The following is a 22,730-nucleotide window of genomic DNA, read 5'->3' as shown; positions in this document are numbered from 1 at the left end:
AAGATTAGCATTCTACTTCAGAAACTGAGGAAGGCATGAGCATTACATCACTGAGGTCTGTGTGGACAGCAAGTACCCTATCCTACACTAAGGCATATAGCAGCTGTCTTTCCCTGCATGTGGTGGGCCTCATGCTTGCACAACGATCTCCTCAGACAGTCTCTTCTCAGATGTTCACAGGACGGTGCATTTGGGGTCTCTCCTCCCCCCAGGACAAGAAGGCAAAAAGGGCTCAGAAAGATAGCAAATGCCCACAGGTTAATCTTCTCTTAGGTCTGTGATCAGTCAATTTACCTCTTTATTGCCGAAGTTTCCAATTTCAGCTCCATGAGACCAATTAGCCCCATTTCTTCCATAGCCAAGACAGTGCCTCTAATCAGAAAATCTCGGACTGTGGGTCCCAAGGACACAGAGAGAGGATGTCACTCCCCAAGCTGGTTGTCCTTGAGTTTCTCCACTTGTCTTCATTAGCAATTCCAGCCTGCAATCTCTTGGATTCACAGCCTTAGTTACAAAGGCGGATGGGCCATAGACTGAGACTTGGGTGGAGGCAGTGTGGAGGGAAGGGCGCTGGATTCACAGCCAGGAGCCCTGGAACTGCTGCTAGGAGCTCCCTCTCAACTGGGCAAGCCCCGCCCCTCCCCGAGCCACATGTCCTTCTTATTTTATTAAACAAAGGCAATTAGAGCAAGCCAAGGGAGCAGCTTAACTGCTTTCAGGTAACATAACCATGTGAAGTGACCTTGGTATGTGACAATCAGAAGAGGTGGGGCCTCTGACTTGAAATTAGTAAATATATGACCCTCCTAAGGACATTCAAATTTAATTTTTAAAATATTTTTATATTTTTTAGCTTTCAATTTGAAAACTACTTTATATTTTAACAAAATGTTGCAAAAATAGCACGTAGGCACACCCATGTTCAGTGCAGCATTATTCATGAAAGCCAAAAAGTGGAAGCAACTCAAGTGTCCATCAACAGATGAATGGATAAACAAAATGCGGTATACACATACAATGGAATATTATTCAGCCTTAAAAATGAAGAAAATTCTGACATATGCTACACATGGATGAACCTGGAAGATATGCTGAGTGAAATAAGCCAGGCACAAAAGGACAAATAGTATCTGATTTCACTTGTATGAGGTACCTAGAGTAGTGAAATTCATAGAGACAGAAAGTAGAATGATGTTGGCCAGGGGTAAGGGGGAGGAGAGAATGGGGATTTATTGTTTAATGGATATAGTGTTTCAGTTTTGCAAGATGGAAAAAGTTCTAGAGATGGATAGTGGTGATGGTTACACAACAATGTCAATGTACTTAATGCCTGAACTGTACACTTAAAAATAGTTAAAATGGAAAATTTTATATTATGTACATTTTACCACAAGAGAAAAAAAAGATTACTTTAAAAAAATGGCTCACAGAGTTACCATATACCCTTTATCCAGCCTCCCCCAAATTGTCTTACATAGCCATAATAAAATTACCAAAGCCAGGAAACGAGCATTGATATAATATTACCAATTAATCTATAGACTTCGTTCAAATTTTTCCAGTTGTCTCACTAATGTCCTTTGTACTGGTCCAGGATCCAATCCAGGATATGCATTGCATTTCATTGTCATGTCCCCTTAGTCTCCTTCAATTTGGAAAAGTTCCACAGTCTTTCTTTGTCTTTGATGAAGAGTACTAGCCAGCTATGGGTTTGACTGATGTTTCCTCCTGATTAAATACAAGTCATGTATTTTTAACAAGAAAATCACATCAGTGATGTTGTCTCCTCAGAACTTCATATCACAAGGCACATGATTTTGTTATGTTTTATCCCTGATGAGATTAACTTAGATCTCTTGGTTAAGGTGGTCTTGCCAGGTTTCTCCACTATAAAGACAGTATTTCTCTTTGTTTATCATTGTATTTCACCCACTAATTTTAGCATCTTTTGGTGATGCTTGCCAGCCACAATTATTTCTGTGGTGTTTCCTAAATGGTGATATTCAATTTCCATCATTACGTCTACATTTATTCATTGGAATTCCACTATAAGGAAGAATTTTCCCTTTGCCTCCATTCAAATTTAATTTTCAAAAATCAGTAAAACAAAGCCAGAATAATGTCCTTCCAATGCCCACTGATGCTTGATAATCCAAAAGTCCCCTTCTAGTGTTAAAAATTCTCAACTTTATTGTGCCCTCCACAATAAGAAGTAAAACTCCAAGTTCATAGCACCTGACAGTGGTCAGAGGACAAGACTTTTGAGACCGAAAGATCAGCACACTTATATTTTCTTTCCTTCCTCATCCTTCTCTCCCCCCCCCCCCCCCCTTTGCTTTTTATCAGATCTTAACATTACCCTGAGTATATCGGCAGGGTTAAGTAGAAAAAAAACATTCAAGAACCACTGATCCTGGAAAATGAACATGAAATATTTATGTTTAATTTGCCCTGGAGAAAGTGGTTTTTAATGAACAGGAACTAAATTACAAAAGCTGCAGTGTTCTAAAAGATTTTCGTCCACACACCAGGCTCCTAGCCAAGCTTGCTGTGCCCTTGAAATTCATCCAGTCTCTGTGCTCTGGCCCCAGGCCCCCTCCTTCTGTGCAATAAGGTCCTTTGGGGGCCCCTATCTGAGCTGCTCCAGGCTGGGGTCAATTAATAGACAGAACTAATATTATTGTAGAGTTTCAAATATGCACAGCTTTGAAGACTGAAGGAATAAACTTTTTTTTTTCAGTTAGTTATTTGTTCCTGTTATCCATTGCTGAGTAATAAGCCAACCTAAAACTTACTAGTAAAAAAGCAACAACCATTTAATTATGCTCATAAACTTGGGATCAGAAATTTAGACAAGGCACAGCAGGGATGGCTTGTCTCTGGTCCACATGGGAACTCAGTTGGGAAGACTCAGTAGCTGAAGGATGACTAGAATGGCTGGAGTCTGGAATCATCCAAAGCTTCTTCATTTATATATTTAGCACCTGAAACGAGCTGCTTTGAAGACTTGCCCAAGCCAAGATTGTCAACCAAAGAACTATGCATGGCTCCCAGTGTTGCTTGGGTTTCCTCATAGCGTGGCAACCTGGGAGTAGTTGAACTTCTTCAATAGCAGGTCAGGATTTTAAGAGCAAGTTCTGGTGAGCAAGGCAGAAGTAGCATGGCCTCTTACAACCTAGCCTCAGGAGTCACACGGCATCATTTCCACCAAAGTCTTTTAATCAAAGTAGTCACATTCCCCGGATTCAAGAGGTGGGATCACGGACCTTGTCTCTGAATGGAAAGAGTGTCAAAGAAACTGTGCCTATGTTTTAAAAATAACCACACCCTTCAAAACTGAAACTCTAGGAAAATATGCACTTTAATAAAAATGAAAAATATTCCGTTTGAACTCAACAACAAAAAATCAAACAACCCAATCACAAAATGGGCAGGGGACATGAACAGACATTTCTCCAAAGAAGATATAAGGATGGCCAATAGACACATGAAAAGATGCTCATCATCACTAATCATCAGGGAAATACAAATCAAAACTACACTAAGATATCACCTTACACCTGTTAGAATGGCAAAAATATCCAAAACCAAGAGTGACAAATGTTGGAGAGGCTGTGGAGAAAAAGGAGCCCTCATACAATGTTGGTGGGAATGCAAACTGGTGCAGCCACTATGGAAAACAGTATAGACATTCCTCAAAAAGTTAAAAATAGAAATACCTTATGACCCAGCCATCCCACTACTGGGTATCTATCCTAAGAACCTGAAATCAGCAATTCCAAAAGTCCCATGCACTCCTATGTTCATCGCAGCATTATTCACAATAGCCAAGTCATGGAACCAACCTAAGTGCCAAGCAACTGATGATTGGATAAAGAAGATATGGTGTATATATATACAATGGAATACTACTCAGCCATAAAAAAGGACAAAGTCGTCCCATTCACAACAACATGGATAAACCTTGAGGGTATTATGTTGAGTGAAATAAGCCAGACAGAGAAAGACGAACTCTGTATGACTCCACTCATAGGTGGTAGTTAACATATAGAAAAAGAGAACTGATCGGTGGTTGCCAGGGGAAAGGGGGGGTGGGGGGAGGGTACTAGGGGTGAAGTGGTGTACCTACAACAAGACTAATAATGATGTACAACTGTAATTTCACAAGGTTGTTAACTATCATAATCTTAATTTTAAAAAAAGGCAAACAGAAAAAAAAATATTCCGTTTGTCTGAATACCCTTCTCTTCCTCCAGAAATTTCATGAAACATTCCCCAGGTATGCCTCAGACAGAAATAATCTCTCCTTTGGGTTCCAATGGCACCTTGACCATCACTCTGTTAATAGCACATTGTACTCTAACAATAAAAACGGTAGCTAACACTTATGAGTGCTCACTGTGTGCAAGGCATTATTCCAAGCACTTTCCATGCATTATCTCACTTAATTCCCACAATAACAAGAAAGGGAGACACTCCCATTTTATAAGTGAGTAAACTGAGGACCAGAAGGGTTAAATATCTTGCCAAAAGTCATAGAGCTATTAAGTGGAAGAGCCAGAATTTAAACCAAGGCAGTCTGATTCCAAAACTCATACTTTTAAGCCACTCCATCACAGAGTACCCTTAATCCTGCTGTGTGAAAATCCGCCTTCCCTGGTGGGCTGTGAGATATTTGCAGGCTGAGACCATGTTATATATTTCTATGTCTCTCCAGCACCCAACACAGTGCCTGGCTTGTGACAAACAATAGAAAAATGCACAGAAGATACAAACAAGCAATTCAAAGAGAAGAAATTAAAATGTCCAATAAACACACAAAAATATAGTCAAACTTTGAAAATAATTAAAGAAATCCAAGTAAGATGGTATATGTTGTCTATTAAATGGGCAAATATTAAAGTGTCAATCAATAAATGTCAATCCAGTGTTGTAGAAAGTAGGGGAAAGTGGATATTTTTATTCTTACTCACTTTTTGGTCGTCCTTATACAACTTTATAGGGAAACTTTTTGGGAATATTTATCAAAATGCTAATGTTCGTAATATATAACTGAGTGATTGAATTTCTAGGATAAATTTGCATAGTGACGTTTATAGGGCTGTTCATCATAAAATTTTTTAAATAACTGTTTTATTGAGATATAACTAACAAATTATAAAATTTTCCCTTTCAAAATGTACAATTCAGTGATTTTTAATATGTCCAAAAAGTTGTGTAATCGTTACCGTGATCTAGTTTTAGAGCGTTTCTATCACCCCAAAAAGAAACTGTACCATTACCACTCCCCATTTCTGCCTCCTCCCAGACCCTTGCAACCACTAATCAACTTTCTGGATTTGTCTGTTGTGGACATTTCATACGAAGGAAGTGATACAATATGTGGCCTTTTTTGTCTGGTTCCTTTCATTCAGCATCAATTTTTCAAGGTTCATCCACGTTGTAGCATGTATCAATACCTCATTCCTTTTTATTTCCGAATAATATTCCATTGTATGTACATACCACATTTTTTTTAACCATTCATCAGTTGATGGAAGTTTGGGTTGTTTCTAGTTTTTGTCTATCATGAATAATCCTGCTAAGAACATTTGTGGACAAGTTTTTGTGTAGACATATGTTTTCATTTCTCTTGGATGTATACCTATGATTGGAATTGCCGGGTCATATCGAAAATCTGTGTTTAACATTTTGAGTAACTGCCAAAGTGTTTTCCTAAGTGGCTGTGCTGTTTTACTATCCCACAAGCAACGTACAAGGGTTCAAATTCTTCCACACATCCCTGCCAACACTTGCTGGTCTCTGTGTTTTGTTTTTATTTACTAGCGCATGTGAAGTGATATGTCATTGTGGTTTTGATTTGTTTTTCCCTAATGATTAATGATGTTGAACATCTTTTCATGTGCTTGTTGGCCATTTGTACATCTTCTTTGGAGAAATAGCTATTCATATCTTGCCCATTTTTTAGTTGGGTTATTTGACTTTATTTTTGAATTGTTCTTCATATATTCTGGCGTGAGTCCCTTATCAGAGACACGCCTTGAAAATATTTTATCCCATTCTGTGGGTTGTCTTTTCATTTTCTTGATGATTTCCTTTGAAGTACAAACATTCTCAATTTTAATGAAGTTCGATTTTCATATTTTTCTTCTTTTGTCTTTTGGCCTTTTGGTGTCCTATCTAGAAAATCATTGCCTAATTTAAAGTTATGAATACTTACTCCTATGTTTTATTCTAACATTTGTATAGTTTTGCCTCTTACGTTTAGGACTACGAATCATTTTGAGTTAAATTTTGCAGTTAGCACGAGAAAGGGATCCAAATTCATTCTTTTCATGTAGATACCCAGTTTTCCAAGCATGATTTGTTGAAAAGATCATTCTTTCCCATTGAATTTTCATAGTACCCATGTTAAAATCAATTAACTATAAATTAATTATTATGAAAAATTTTTGGACTGTCAATTTTTTTCATTGAACTATATGTTTCTCCTTATTCCAATACCAGATTCTGTATTACTGCAGCTTTTTAATAAGTTTTGAAGTTGGGAAGTGTGAGTTCTCCAACTTTGTTCTTCTTTTTTAAGATGGTTTTGGCTATTTTGGGTCCTTTGCATTTCCATATAAATTTTAGGATCAGCAAAAATGAGGGGTATTGCCATCATAGAAATCTGTGAACACGGGATATCTTTCCATTTATTTAGATCTTTAATTTCTTTCAATGATGTTTTGTACTTTTCACTGTGTGAGTCTTATACTCTTTTTGTTAAATTTATTCTCAAATATTTTGTTTATTTGATGCTATTGTAAACAGAATTGTTTTAATAATTCTACTTCTGAATCGGTCACTGCTAGCATACAGAAATATAATTGATTTTTCTATGTTAATCTTATATCCTACAACCATGCTGAACCCATTTGTTAATTCTAATCGTTTTTTGTGAATTTCTCAGGAATTTCTATGTACAAGATGATGTCATCTGCAAATAGAGAGTTTTTTCTTCCTTTCCAATCTGGATGACTTTATTTCTTTTTCTTGCCTAATTGTCCTGGCTACCACCAGTACACAGTTGAACATAAGTGGCAAGCGCAGACAACCTTGTCTTGCTCTTATCTTAAGGAGAAGGCATTCAGCCTTTCACCATTAAATATGATGTTAGCTGTGTGTTTCCATAGATACACTTGCTAGATTGAGGAAATTCCCTTCCGTTCTAAGTTTTTTGAATGTTTTAACATAAAAGGGTGTTGGATTTCATCTAATGATCATTTCAATAAAAGTTTTTTTGAAAAAAGTATTGAGATGATCATGTGATTTTTGTCCTTTATTCTATTGATATAGTTATTACATTAACGGATTTTCAGCTGTTAAAACAACCTTGCATCCCTAGGATAACCCCACCTGATCATAGTATATAATCCTTTTTAAATGTTACTGGATTCAGTTTGTTAGTATTTTGATAAGGATTTGGAGGCTAATATTTTTAAGGGATAATGGTCTGTAGTTTTCTTTTTTAGGATATCTTTGTCTGTTCTCATATCAGGGTAATATTAGCCTCAATGAATGAGTTGGGAAGTGTTTCTTCATCCTCCATTTTTTGGAAGAGTTTCTGAAGGATTGGTATAAATTCTGTAAACACTTGGTAGAATTCACTAGTGCTTATTTGGGCCTGCACTTTATTTTGTGGAAAGTTTTTAAATTACTGATTCAATCTTTTTACCTATTATAGATCTATTCAAATTTTCTATTACTTCTGAATAAATTTTGGAAATTTGTGTCTTCTAGAAATTTGTCTGTTTCACCAAGGTTATTTAATTTACTGGCATACAGTGATTCATAGTAGTCCCTAAAATCTTTTTTATTTCTGTAGGTTGGTAGTGGTGTCTCCACTTTCATTACTGATTTTATTCATTTGAGTCTCCTCTTTTTTTTTTGGCCTGGTTTTTAGAGTTCTGTCAATTTTGTTGAAGTTTTCAAAGAATAACTTTGGTTTTGTTCATTTTCTCTATTGTTTTCCTATTTTATTTGTTCCCACTTGAATCTTCTAATTTTTCTAATTTCCTTCCTGCTGCCTGCTTTAGATTTAATTTGCTCTTCTTTTTTCTAGTTTCATAAGGTGTAAAGTTTGGTTATTGATTTGAGATCTTTCTTCTTTTATAATGGACATTTACAACTACGAATTTCCCTCTCAGCACTGTTTTACCTGCATCCCATAAGTTTTCAGATTCTGTGTTTTTGTTTTCCTTCATCTCAAAGTAATTTCTAGTATTCATTGTGATTACTTCTTTGACTCCTTGATTATTTAGAAGTATGTCATTTATTTCTACATATTTCTGAATTTCCCAATTTTTCATCTGTTATTAATTTCTAATGTAACAGCCTAACATATGGTCTATCTTGGAAAATGTTCCACATGTACTTGAGAAGAATATGTATTCTACTATAATTGGCTTAAACATTCTATAGACGAATGTTAGTTGTTTGTAGTTTTGCTTGAGTCTTCAATTTACTTTTTAACCTTCTTACCCGTTCTATCCATTATTGAAAATGAGCTATTAAAGTTTCTAACTATTATTGATGAATTGTCTGTTCCCCCCTTTGATTCTGTTGGTTTTTATTTCATATATTTGGGGGCTTTGTTGTTAGGTGCATATATATTTATAATTCTTTGTCTTTTTGATGTATTAACCTTTTTATCACCATAAAATGTCACTGTTTGTCTGTAGTAACAATTTTTGTCTTAAAATCAATTTTATCTCTTATATGTATAGTCAGTCCTCCTTTCTTTTGGTTACTGTTTGTACAGTATATCTTTCCACATTTCTTTACTTTCAACCTATTTGTGTATTTGAATCTAAAGTGTGCCTCTTTTAGATAGGATATAGTTGAATCATGGGATTGGGGATTTTTTCATCCCCTCTATAAATCTCTGTCTTTTGGAGTTTTCAATCCAGTTACATTTAATGTAATACTTATGAGATAAGATTTACACTTGCTATTTTGTCATGTGTTTTCTACATGTCTTATAAAATTTTTGTTCCTTTATTCCTCCATAATGGCCTTTTTTTGTTAAATATTTTTTAGTGTACCATTTTAATTACCCTGTTTATTCTATTATATTGTTTTTAGTTATTTTCTTAGTGGTTGCTCTGGGGATTGCAATGAACATTTTAAACAATGTAGTTCAGATTAATACCAACTTAATTTCAAAAGTATACAAAAACTTTGCTACAATATAGCTATGTTCCTTCCCTCTCTTTTGTGCTATTATTGTTCTACAAATTACATATTTTTATATAAATCCATAAACATAGTTTTATAATTATTACTTTATGCAGTTTTTTCTTAAATCAAATTGGAGGGAAAAGTTGTTAAAAACAGAATACATTTACACTGTCTTTTATATTTATCTATGCATTTGCTTTTACTGATGTTATTTATTTCTTAACGTGGATTCACATTGGTGTCTAGGGTCCTTTCATTTTACCCTAAAGAACTGCTGTTAGTACGTCCTGTAGGACAGATCTGCTAGTGATGAATTCTCTCGGGGTTTTGTTTACCCATGAATGTACGAATTTCTTCTTCACTTTTGAAGGATAGTTTTGCCAAATATAGATTTCTTGGTTGACAGTCATTTTCTTTCAGTACTTTGAATATACCAACCTACTACCTTCTGACCTGCACAGCTTCTGATAAAAAGTCAGCTGTTAATCTTATTGCACCTTTTCTATTTTTTCTCTTTCCGTGCTGCTTTCAAGATTCTCTCTTATCTTTGACTTTTGACAATTTGACTAAGTCATTTCTAGGTGTGGATCTCTTTGAGTTTTTCCTACTTTGAATTCTTGGCTGTGTATATTAATGCTTTTCATGAAATTAGGAAAGTTTTTTGCCATTATTTCTTTAATGTTCTTTCTGTTCCTTTTACTTATTCCTCTCCTTCTGAGCCCCCCATTATGTGTATGTTAGTGTTCTTGATAGTGTCCCACAAGTCTCTGAGGCTCTGTTCATTTTTCTTCATTCTTTTTCTTTTTTTCCCCCAAACAATAATCTCACTTGACCTATATTTGTGTCTGATGATTCTTCCTTTGCCAACTCAATTCTGTTATTGAGATCCTCTAGTGAAAAAAAAACTTCAGTTATTGTACTTTTCAGCTCTAGAATTTCTATCTGGTTCTTTTTTTATATAACATTTATCTCTATTGATAATCTCTATTTGGTGAGACATTATTCTCATACTTTGCTTTAATTCTTTAGACATGGTGTCTTTTAGTTCTTTAGATATACTTACGATAGCCAATTTAAAGTCTTTGTCTAGTAAGTCCAGTAACAGAAACAGGCTTTCTCAGAAACAGTTTTTATTGACTGCTTTTTTTCCCCCGGTGTATGGGCCATATGTTCCTGTTTCTTTTTGTATCTTATAATTTTTTTTCATGAAAACTAGGCATTTTAAATAATAGAATGTGGCAACTCTGGAAATTTGAATCACTCTCTCAGCAGGTTTTTTGTTGTTGTCGTTTCTGAGTTTTATTGCTGTTTGTTTGTTTAGGGACTTTCCTGGACTAAGTCTGTAAAGTCTGTAATTCCTATTGTGTGCCACTGAATCTGCTTTGTTAGCTTAGTGGTCAGCTAACGACTGGACAGAGATTTCCTTAAAGACCTTGAATCAATAAGGGGTTTTTTTTGATTCTTTGCCAAGGACTCTGTGTATATTGGGGCATGCCTTCAGTGCTCAGGCAGGCTGTTACAACTCTGCCTTGACTTTCACTTCCTGTTTTTATAGAGCATCAAGGTCAATCAGAAGTGAGCATTTAGAGCCTTCTTATATATTTTCTGGTTATGTGCACAGCTCTGCACATGTGTGTGGCCTTCTAAGTCTCTAGAAATATATTGGAGGTTTGCAAAGTCCTCTATGGACATCTCATTTCCTAAATGTTTCTTTTAAGTTTTCTGGCCGGCCTTTTGTTTGCCTCAATTTGTATTGCTGTCTCAGGAAGCTGCAATGTTAAATTGCCATCAAATATTTTTGACAAACTGCAGGGATGTGGCCTTTCCCACTGAGCAAACTCTGGGCCAGAGCAAGTAACAACAATGTGTATGAACGGGACTTCTCTCGATAGCTTCCACACAGTTATCTGGGAATGGGGCTTTTTGAATAGCTCCAAACCAAGTCTGCACCCTCCAGTGGCTGCTGTTTTTCACAGCTACTGAGACTGTGAGGCAGAGCCGAGGAGAAGAGGGTGGGAATAGGGCAAGTTAAAACACCACAAAGCTTGTCATATTACTGAAATTCAACTGTTTTCTTGAATGAATTCTCCTCAGGTTGCTGCAGGCTTTTTGTTAATTTCCAGACTCCTGAAAAAGTTGATTTGGCAATTTTCTTCAGTGTTCTAGTTGCTTTTACATAAGAGTGGATTTTTGGAGGTTCTTATTCCCTCATTATCGGACTCCCCCCACCTGCAACACATAGCATTATTTTTAAATGGAAAAAATATATAAAGGTTAAATAAATCATGATATATCTCATATAATAGAATACTATACAGCTGTTTAAAAGAAGGAAGTAGAAAATAGAAGTTTGTGATAGTAAATGAGTCATAAGTGAAGAATCATTTTGCACAATATGTTGTGTGTGTGTGTGTGTGTGTGTGTGTGTGAAAGCAAAGAGGAAGATCTAAAATTAATTTATGTTACTATTAAGGAAATGGTAGTTTGCCCTTGGGAGTGAGTGGACCTGGAGCAGAAAAAGATAACCTTCTAAATCTGATACTGCCCCCCAAATAATTTGAATAATTTTTTACTTTATTTTTTGTATTTTACTCTGTTTCCCAGATTTTCTATATATTCATTTTATATTATTATTAATAGTAATAAATGTTACTTAAGAAATATTTGGGCGTACATTTAGGCCAAATATTTCTCCTAAAAATCCCAGCTTGGCCCCACTTACATTGGTAAAGCCTTGCTTTCAAAGCATTCACATCCCCTTCCCTTTTCTCCCAAACCCTGGGTGGTAACCTACATACCTAAAAGTTTTAATAGGAAATACTTTGATTAATGGAACATTACTTGGTTCATGGAGCTTTTTGAGAATCTGATGAAAATCATGTCTCATCTCTCCAGAAAAAAGCACATATATACATGATTTTGCTTATAATTTTCAAGGATTAAATTAAATTCACTGATCAGATTAAGAACTGCAGACAACATATATTTATAAATATGAAGATGTGAAGAAAAGACACAGATCTGGGAACTTTGAGTTTCTGTTTTTCTACAGAAGAAAAGAAAAGAGCCCCAGAGGGGAAGTGACTTGTCCAAGGTTAAATGATAACAGACACGAGCCACATTCAGGTGTCTACACACCCAAGTCAAGGCTTTTCCCATCAAGTTACTACCTTGAATCATGAGACAAGTGACAGTTATCTTTATGTTCTCCCAGATTCTTATAGGCCCTGAGCTCTAGACAAACTCTCAATATTTTGACTTCTCCAACTAGCTCTGACACATACTCAAATCCAAGGATCTTTAGGATAGGGAAATAGAGGGAAACCTGGCCCATCATCCAACAGGTACTTATTATATTTAGATGGTTTCACTGTGCCCAACATGATGAGAGGCCCCAAGGGGTCACAGAAAAAGTCCAAGATATAGGACAGACAATCCAGCTGTGAAGACAGGACTAGGTCATGACACAATTCTGGAGCAACTAGATGTGGAGTGTAAACATCAAGAGAAGAGACTGGATAAGTTGGTGTGGGTATGAACATAAAGGGAAGGCTTTGTGGAGGAGAAGAGGAGGTGAAAAGATGTGCAGAAACTTAATAAACGGAGGAAAGAATAGGAGATATTGGGGAGAGAGGTGAATAGGCACTACGTAAGAAAAAGCAGAGAAAAAGGAAGGAGCACAGTGATGAAGAAACAGAGGGCCAAGACGGATAGGAAGTTGCCAGTGGTCTTCCACACACATCCCAAGCCATGGAGCCCCAGCATGCAGCCCCAGCTTGGGTGTCCTGTCCTGGGGCCACTCTCAAAAACTAACCATGCCTTGCGTCTGTTTGACTCTCCACAGCTCCCCTTCACTGAAGGCCTGTACCACTTTTACCACAATGGCCTTGCCAAGGCCAAGAGAAGACGCAGCCTGCACCACAAGCAGCAGCTGGAGAGAGACCCCAGGGTGAGTTTCCCTATAAATCTGTCTTCCAACCTGTGTTGCCACAACTGAGCCCACTCAAGTTACTGCAGTAGGCAAAAGGGATTCTGGGCAGAGTGGCACTGGGGACTCTCCATTCCTCTATCTTGTGCATAATAAATAAACCCTGTATATGCTGCGGTGGGGGGGGTGGACGACAGGGGAGGGATAAACAGGGATACCACCCCTTTCTGGCTGTCTTCTCCTACATTATTGTAAAGACTTCTGGTTGCCTGTGAACATGTTTTGGCCTGTGATAGATGGGAAGACACCAAGCAGGATAATGAGTGATTTTATGGAAGCTTCCTACGGGTGAATCGACATGCTCTGAAGAGGTTGCCCTGCCCCCTATTGTGAATGGGGAAATGAGGGGGCCAGAAAGTGATCAGCTCACAATAGGCAGTGGGCTTCTCAGTATCCGTGCATGGTTGCAGCCATGGGACCAAGTCAGCCCCTCTTCTCACCTTGTATTTTCTCACATTGATCTAATAAGACTCTGATTTCCCTTATGCAAATCACTAAGAAAGAAATTAATAATCTAGGCAAGTTGTTCTCTGTACATTGAAAGCCGTATAACCTCTTCTCCAGGACTCTTAGGGAAAAGTGGATGTGAGGAGGGTCAGACATTTGAGTTAGGGACTTACATATGAGACTCCTTTTGAGCTGACAGAATCTGGAGACTTATTCTGGTGGGGCTTTTCACATGAACATTTGACTGGGTTTACTCTGGGTTTTAATTGGGAATGCAGATGAAACATACTCCTCAGCAGATCACCAACTGACAGGCCACAGGCTATTTTCCTTTCAGTTCTCAACCCAGGAGATCCCCCATTCCCTGGGGTGGAAATTCTGCTCTGAGAAGCCACTTTATTTTTGGTTTCACAGTAGGATCCAAGCCAGCCCATGCCAAGCATTCTTAAAGGATCTCCTGTAGAAGCTGGCACCACTACCAAAGGGAGAAGCTCTCTTTTCTGTGCCGTAACAGCCTTGATCCTGGCTGTACCAGTTCAGTGCCTGGGGATGCCCTTGGGAAGCCTGTGGACAGGGATCCTGCCTATGTCATCTGTGGATCCAGGGTGGACACCAGCAAACAAAGACCACTCTGGTGCACTATGACACTGGTTTTCCCTACACTTTATCCTTGGCCCATAATGTTACTCTTTATGGCCAATTGTTTTCCTTTTATTTACATATTTACTTAAAAGTCCCATTGGGTTCTCCTCTTCTATCATTAAAGATGTTGCTTCAAGATCACTTAGAGAGAAACGCATAAAAGAAACTGGGGCAGAAGAAAGAGATGCTTACAAGGCTTGGGTTGAGAAAGGGAACTGAGGAACAGAAACTAAGAAGCCATTGTTTAGTTCACGGAGACTCCTTGGGATCATTAGGCTAAGATTTTCGTATTCTTGCACTTACTTGAAATGATCTTTGAAATGCTGATTCTTGAAATGTGGAGTGCTGTTTCCAAAAGAGAAGAAAATAAGATGGGTTGGGTAATAAGAAAGGCGATCATGCACTGGTGATTCCAACCATTTGTCTTTCTCCTCAAAATATTATCTATTTTAACCAAAAGGAGCCTCCATTTCCCCTTCATTGCCCATTAGTATAAGGGTCCTGGTGGCCATCTGCCTCTGCCTGGACGGGCTGACCATCTGCCCTGCCCATGCGGACCAACAGCAGAGAGCAGGGAACCTGGAGATCATGTATCTCCCATACCTTTCCTCTGTCTTCTCATCAAGGTTAACGCCAGGGCTGTTGTCAATAATAAAGTCATTCCAGGAAAATAAATAAAGCACAAGATCTCACAATTCTTTGCAAATAGAAAAAAAACTATTCGTGATGACTGCTTTGTTCTAAAATACTAGATTAAGACCTGAGTCTTTCCTGCACCTTATCCCATTTTGGCATTGGCTGATAGCAAAACATGGAGGTGACTATTCTCGAACAAAAAGCATTGACTATGAATAGTGCAAGAATAGCAATATGACTTTTCTGCCCTGGGCATTTACAGACCTTAAACAAAATGCAAATATGTCGAGCATCAGGATACCTCAATTTTGGGGTTCCCAAGCACAGTCAAACAGGCTGCAAAAAGAAAAGTAAATAGAAGTATGGAGAGGAAAGAGGAAGGACCGGGTAACTGGAAAGAATCATTGGTCCAGATTTTATCTCTTACATACATGTCGCAAGTTACGTTCTATAACCCAAGATCTTAAGAGTAAGTTGTTCTATCATTCTGTGAAACATATTGTCTCCTAGACATACCAACTTAGCCATGCTTCCAGCCCCAGTTTCCTTCTTCCTCCTGCCTCTCCATTGCTTCCTGGCCTCTCTCACTCGCTGTCCTCTGGCTTGTGAAAGAGAACGCAGAGCCAAAGGAACTATGCACATGGGAGCAGGAGGGTTTGAGCTACTGCAGGCTCTCAGGGCTGCCTCTACAAGAAAGAAACCACCAAGATCTGCTAAAAACCGGAGAAATAAAGAAGAATAAGCGGACAAAGCTTGCTTTTGGTTTTGTTCTGGCTTCAGAAGAGAAATTTCAAGAATGTTTGTCCCTCGTTTCACAACTAATTTTTGTGTTTAAGGAAAACAAGGAAAAGACAAGAAAGGCATCCTATGCACCTTTTGCCTGGCACAATAAAGTGCTCCTCTCAACAGGTTTATATTTATTCATTGATATGCAGGGCAGTAGCTAAGAAAATAGATTCTGATGCAGACTGTTTTAAAGGTATTCTCTTGCCATTCAGTTTTCTCCTGCTACAAAGATTAGCAGAATCTTGAGTAGCATCATTTAGATGCTAAAAAGCAAAAATTGTGTCTTGTTTATTTCTGGATATCTCTGCACGGTGCAGTTTTGAGTTCATAGTAAATTCTCAATAAATGCCTGTCAAATTAATGGATGATTAATCATTTTTCCTCAGGGTTTTAATCTATGAAATAGTATTGTTCTTCCCATCTTACATTTTTATCACTATTCTAAAATATGCATCCATTAGGAAACAAAAGTACAGCCTTATCTCTAGTCCCTTTGTTAGATCTTTTCTTAATTATGGGTAAAAGAAACCACTTCATTTCATTACTTCTGAGTCTTCTCACTGAGAATCCCAAGAATAACCAGTTTTTGGAGAAGGGGCAGAGCAAAATGGCAGGGTGAGCTGAGCCGGGATTCTCTCCCCTCCAAAATACAACAAAAAATTGGAAGAACTGAATTTCAGAGAATAAACACAATGCCAGCTCGTTAGAGACCTACAATACCAAGAAGGCAGAGATCATAAACCCCACTTACAGCCTCGGAGGCGCTGGAACAGTACGAGAGAACATCGCTCCCTCCCCTAGAGTCTGCGATTCGCTGCGGCGCGGGTCGGGAAGAATAACCAGTTTTTAATTTCCAAAGTCACACTGTGTCCCTGATCATATTCACAGTCACAGTACAACCACTGAAGCAAAGACAATGTGTTTGGAAAGTGTGGGCAGCTAAAGCAACTTGAAGACATAATAAATAAATCCAAAGCTGGAATAAAATAATAAAACCAAAAATTCATTCTTAGCATCGGGGTCAAAAACAATACTCCCTGTCCAAAACCTCTGTGAGATTTGTTAAACTTAGCTAAAAGCAGCATCAACAAATCTTGAAGCCAACCTAATTGTGGTTCACAGTCTACATATTAAGCCCCATAAATTCAACAAGTACTTGAAAAGCTGCTGAGGAATAGATTTAAGACACTTGTTTCACAGTCCTGTCGAATCGTATTTGTGCATCTGACAGAGAGAGTGTCAAAATGAAATGCATTCAAAAGCATAAAGACTCCCATCTTTCACTGAGCAACACACACTAGTCAAATGGAAGCCAAATAATTCAACAAGAAGGAACCACAACTTCATTTGTGGAAAGAAGTTATATTTAATTCAAGAATTACAAACATTTATTTCCTTTTCTAAGCAATTTTACTGGACCATATCCTTTGGAGTCATTTGTAAACCTATTTCAATTTTATAAGTTAGAAATTCTTATCAGTCCACTGAAGACTTTTCTCCATTGCCTCGTCTCAAAGAATGGATGATGTTTCCTTTGTGTTCTATTTATGGGAGCCATATCTTTCTAGCTTCTTCCTTGCCCAATGTATCCACATGTCTAATGACCATAGACAGCAGCCACAAGATCCAGTTAACATCTATTTTTGTCATTTAAGGGTCTCTTCTGAACATATTTGTGCAGTTTTTAAGGTACTCCAAAAACCCACAAAAGTTAGTTTTACTAGATAGTCCTTCAAAAATCCCATAGAACCAAACCACCAGAACAAAAGAGAATTTTTCCTACTCTAAAATTAACTGAACATGACTAGTGTGATTTGTTTGTAAAAATATATATGAGTGAACCGGGCTTTCTTTGTCCATGGGCCTTTACAATAATTGATATTGTTTTTAAAACTGGATTTATTATCATGGTTGAAACTCAGGTAGTGAATAGAAGCTGGGAAAGGCTTGTAATTGCTTCAGGTCCTTTTCGGACATGACACAATAAAGCTTTTAGGTCTAACTCGGAGGGGATAATTTAGCCGTGACTGGTGAACACCTTGTACATAGACTCAGATCATAAAGATTAAGCATAGATGACATGGAAAGTGTGATCTGAAGATGAGACTATTAGAACAATAATATAGCAATTTATTCTCAGTGCACACACAGCTTTCTGAGAAGAATACTGGACCTTCAGCAGTTCAAAGCAGGCAAAAAAATTCATTTACCCTCTTCCTCCACAAATTACATAAAATCTTGTCACAATTGCTAAGCTCTTAGCTTCTAATCATTTTCAAATACCTAACATCAGTCATAGTAATTTTTTATAATAATGACAGGCCACTCATGTATTATGCCTTTCCTTTGATTCATATTAGATAGCTATTTGATTGCTTAGATTAAAAGTTGGGGAAGAGAAGAAAAGGCATTATTATCTTTTGGAAAATCTACTTTCAAATAGAAAAGATCATGGAGAAAAATGTCTTCCTCCACTTTTTTTCTGGTTTTGACCAGTCCTTCCTCAGTGGGTAATTAATGGAGTTTGAGGTGTCCTCTCCTTAGCATCATGGGGAGCAAAGGAGAGCCTCTCGGCCGGGGGGTGGGTAAAAATAGAAATTAGATAGTTTTAGTGCCTTTTTAAAAGAATTTACACCCAAAGAATAGGTTGCTTTTTATCTTCATACTTAACTCTAAAATGGTGAGATTTGAGGTTTTAAGATACTACTCTAAGAAACATATAGGAATTCTCCAATTTATCTTCTAAATGTCTCCTTGAAGGAAAAAAAGGGAAACAGATAGATTTAATTATATTTTACTTATTAAAAAACAAGTATGGGGGGCCAGACCCATGGCTGAGTGATTAAGTTTCCACTTGCCATTTCGGCAGCCCAGGTTTGTGGGTTCAGATCCTGAGTGCAGACCTGCTCCACTCATCAGCCATGCTGTGGACGCATCCCACATACAAAATAAAGGAAGACTGGCACAGATGTTAGCTCGGGGACAATCTTCCTCAAGCAAAATTAAAAAAAGAGGAAGATTGGCAACAGATCTTAACTCAGGTTAATCTTCCACTCCAAACAAACAAACAAACAGGAATGGTAAGTTTATTATAACTATTATAGCGAATACAATAGTATTTTGTATTTCTGTAGAACTTTTATTCCAGAAGCCATTCATGGCCGCCTTTTCTTCACTTTCTCATTTCCTTGTAGCATGAGTCGGACCAACAGGTGTTATTCTATCCTGAAATGGGGGTACAAAGAGGTTGACGTGTGCCTGAGTCACCCATGGCTTTGTGAAGGCCCAGAACAGCAACTCAAGTCCCAACAATGGTGACCATCTTTTGCAACCTAAATTTAGGTCTCCTGGTCAGACAAGGGAGCAACCTGGTTGGAACTGGGATTCTCATGGGGACAGAGCTGTCCACGATGCATGATCATAAGAGCTCAGTGATCCCTGAAGAATACCCTGCAAGTATGGCTTTGGCCACTGGTGGGATTTGAAAATAGAATGAAATTCCTTCAACTCTTGGGGCCTTAGCAGTATAGATTAGCCAGAATTCCTCAGAGAGACTCCTCCCTGGGCTAATGAGCATTCATGGGTGCCTCCGGCATGTCTACTCCAAACAGAGAAAGAAAGTAAACTGATGTTGAAGCTTGTGAAGGACAAGATAGAGAAGGAGAGACAGAAGCACAGGAAAAATTTTAAAATAAAAAAAATTTGATTGGCGGAATGTAGGTGAGACCGCACCCCTCAATAACCCCCCAACAATTTCACCTGGACCATGTGACCCCTTCAGTAACCTGGGCCTTTCCTATTCTGTAAATAACTTGATTTTCTATCATAAAAAAAGGAACCATATTGCCCACTGCAAAGGGGCGGTTAACTCCAAAAGGAGTGCATAGCAGAGTTAAGCAGACATCATTTCTTTCTCTTTTCCTCTGGTTTTCCCTCCCTGCCCCTCTCCACCTATTTCCCCTCCTCAAGAATCCATAAGCAGCAAACACACACTTTTAGAACGTGCTGTGTGTCTCAGGCTCCAAGAAGAAAGCTGCTTTATAGAAATGAACTACAAATGTGAGTGAATCCACGGACAGTGAAATCCATTAGGAAAGCATTGGGCTCATGCCTCTTTATGCCCAGCCAGCCAGCTAGGGACACTCTGCACACTAGTGAGGAGAAAGCAAAGACACAGCCCTTTACCCATCATGCTCCTGACGTTTTTGCAGGAGCGAGACCACTGAGTCAGAAGAGACTAGAGAGTATTGCTCCAAAGACTTCTCTTGCTTTAATTTGAAAACTGTTGTGAGAATAGTAAATGTGTGTTGAATGCTGCTGTTTTAGTCTGGGATCCTGCAAAAAGCAAACCCCAAGACAAAGACTTGGAAGAGGGTCATTTCTTTGGGAGGTTGATCCTAGGAGCACAAGAAAAAGAGTAAAATGTGAAAGAGAAATGAGGCAAGCAAAGAAAGGGGGCCTGCTCAGCAGGTGTCCATCATAGGCATCAGTCCCACGGGGCACTCTCTGCGGGAGTTGTGTAGAATCTGCTTCGGGGTCATCCCACAGGGAACGAGGTTGCTGGATGATTAACCCACTGGCGCTGTCTCTCATTTTTGAGCTCTGGGATGTGAAATCCCTGGGACTTCCAGGCTGCCCTGTGCACAGGCTGAGGATGCTGGAGAAAGCCCTCAAGCAGAGAGGCAGAGATGAAGATGCTTGACTTGAGAAGCTGTCAGCAGTAGCAAGTGAACTCAGAGGAGGACTGAGAGAATATGGGGGTGACATCAACAGCTACTGCTACAGCCCTATCCTTCCAACACTGTGCTGAGGACTTAGCAGCAGCATCTGATTAAACCTCAAATGTCTCCTGTGAATTAAATACTATCAGATTTCCAGTCTACAGGTGAGGAAATGGGAGCTTAGAGAGGCTGGTGACTTACCAAAAGTCCCGTAGTTTGTAACAGGTCTTCACCACTGCACAGTGCCACTCTGTCACCAACTTGCAGTTCATAAATTAATTTTCCCTGCTCCTCCACACAAAGAGAATTATAGAACAGGAAGAGTTCAAAGGAAACAGTGATTCAGGCTTTTGCCTTAAACCTTTAAAATATTTTATTTACCATTGAGACAAAAATAGACCCAGAGAGGGTAAGTGACTTATCTGGGGTCACACAGCCATAATTGATGGAGAGGAAATAATAAAACTCATGACTCCTTGCAATACCAGATCTGATTTAAAGAAAAGGCTAACTGAGGATTGACAGTGCTTATGAATTTGTGATTCTTTAAAAAATTGTTCTCACTAATTAACAATTGGATTCCCTAAATCAAAAATAGCATAGTGAAACAAACGAAGTTACATCATCATTATGTAACTTATGTGAATTTGAAGAACTCAGCTAGAAACAGAAAAGTAAAAAAAGAAGGGGGAAATAACAACAAGGGTGGGCCCTTCTGCTCCCGGTTCTGCCCACCTTGCTTGTCCCTTAGTGGTCGTAAATGACTAGAGCAGCTGAGTGAGCAGTCGCCTCGTTTCCCTCGTGACGCTCACAGTGGAGCATTTCGCCTCCAGGTGAGAGACTCGAGCATTTAAAGATAATGATTTTGATACAAAATATTTCCTAAGAACTAGGCAGCTTCTTCTGCTGCTGTGTGAACAATGCAACAGGACCAGATTCCTTGTGGAAGGGAAATTCCACACATGATGTATTGAGACCAAATATATCCATTTCTAACTTTCCTAAGAAATTTTCGAAGTTTATTTTGACCATGAGTAATTTCCACCTTACCCACTTTAGAATTCCATCCCTACAGTATGATTCCTCTATGAAAAAGTAAACAAAGATGGTGTCAGCCTGGATTTCCTGGAAACAGACTCGAGATGGGGAGTTGCATACACAAAAGATGTTTCTAGGAATTTTAGTTGCACACATGGTTAAGAACAGTGCTATCTCACGCTGCTCCCTCCATTTTCAAGCCAGCAACACACATCAGATCCTTCCGGTGCCTCACATCCCTCTGCTTTCTCTTCTGCCTAAGGGCTCGTGTGACATCACTGGGCCCACTCAGCCCAGCATAATCCCCCCCTCTTAAGGTCAGCAGATTAGTGACCTTAATTACATCTGCAAAGTCCCTTTTACCATGTGATGTACCATAACCACGAAAGTAATACCGGGGGCTGGAGACCCTAGCGGTCAAAATTCTTCCCTGAGCCTCGACCTTTCTGGAAGAGTTGGCATGCCTGCTGGGGTCAGCAGCTTTCTCTAGGCAGCCCAGCTTCCCCCCACTGCCCTCCTCCAGGGAGTGCATTTAGCTCAGATGGCAACACGAATCTGTAGGCACACAACCTTGACCACACTTCGAGGCCAACTGGTGAAGCCAAGAGACCCATGTGGAGGAGATTCTGAGTTCGCTTCCCCAGCTGGTGACCAAATTCACTTTCTGGGCTCCTCAGGTGTAAACATTCCTTGCAGTATATGTTTTGAGAGTGACTTAACAGCATTGGGAGAAGGAAAAAGGTGTTGAGGGAGGAAGCACGGGAGAGATGTCTTCAGTAATGCCCCACCCGGTGGGAAAAACTAATCTGGCCCAATCTGCTGGTTTAATATGCCGAAGGGAGGGCTTCCAGCATCTCCTGGGGCGCTGCAGATGTGCCTGGCTTCCCGCCTCCCAGAGCTGCTGCTAGTGCTATAATTAACTATTTGTGGAAACAGGGGAGAATTCTTTACTATGGATTCAGAAAGGCTCAGGGAAATCTGCGAATGAGTAAGCCTGGATTTTTCTAGTTGTTCTGAGCACATTTTTCAATGATTACTACTGTTCACGCTGCCATACTTACTAAAAGGGAAAGAGGAAGACTCTGGGAGGCACCATTCCAGCAAGCCCTGCGATCTTGGGACCGTTTCAAATTTCTTTGGGAAAATTCTAACAAGCCTAGTGCAGAGAAAAGCAACACAGAGGGAAGAAAGTGATTCTGTGTCATCTTTACAACTCACAAGGTGAAGACTCAAATGGTGAGCTGGCAAAC

The 22,730-nt window shown here is 38.8% G+C and overlaps 1 protein-coding gene across 1 annotated transcript in view; it reads left to right on the top strand.

Annotated features, from left to right (window-relative positions):
• PCSK2 (proprotein convertase subtilisin/kexin type 2) overlaps nucleotides 1-22,730 on the top strand; it is a 259,057-nt gene that overhangs the window by 24,905 nt on the left and 211,422 nt on the right. Inside the window, exon 2 of the mRNA XM_046679886.1 lies at nucleotides 13,067-13,171. Within this exon, the coding sequence (XP_046535842.1) occupies nucleotides 13,067-13,171 (105 nt within the window). The remainder of the gene's footprint in view (nucleotides 1-13,066; nucleotides 13,172-22,730) is intronic.

This window comes from Equus quagga, chromosome 12 (assembly GCF_021613505.1).
Source record: "Equus quagga isolate Etosha38 chromosome 12, UCLA_HA_Equagga_1.0, whole genome shotgun sequence".
Classification (NCBI taxonomy): domain Eukaryota; kingdom Metazoa; phylum Chordata; class Mammalia; order Perissodactyla; family Equidae; genus Equus; species Equus quagga.
The sequence above is the reverse complement of the archived record's forward strand: the minus strand, read 5'-3'. Positions and strand labels throughout refer to the sequence as shown.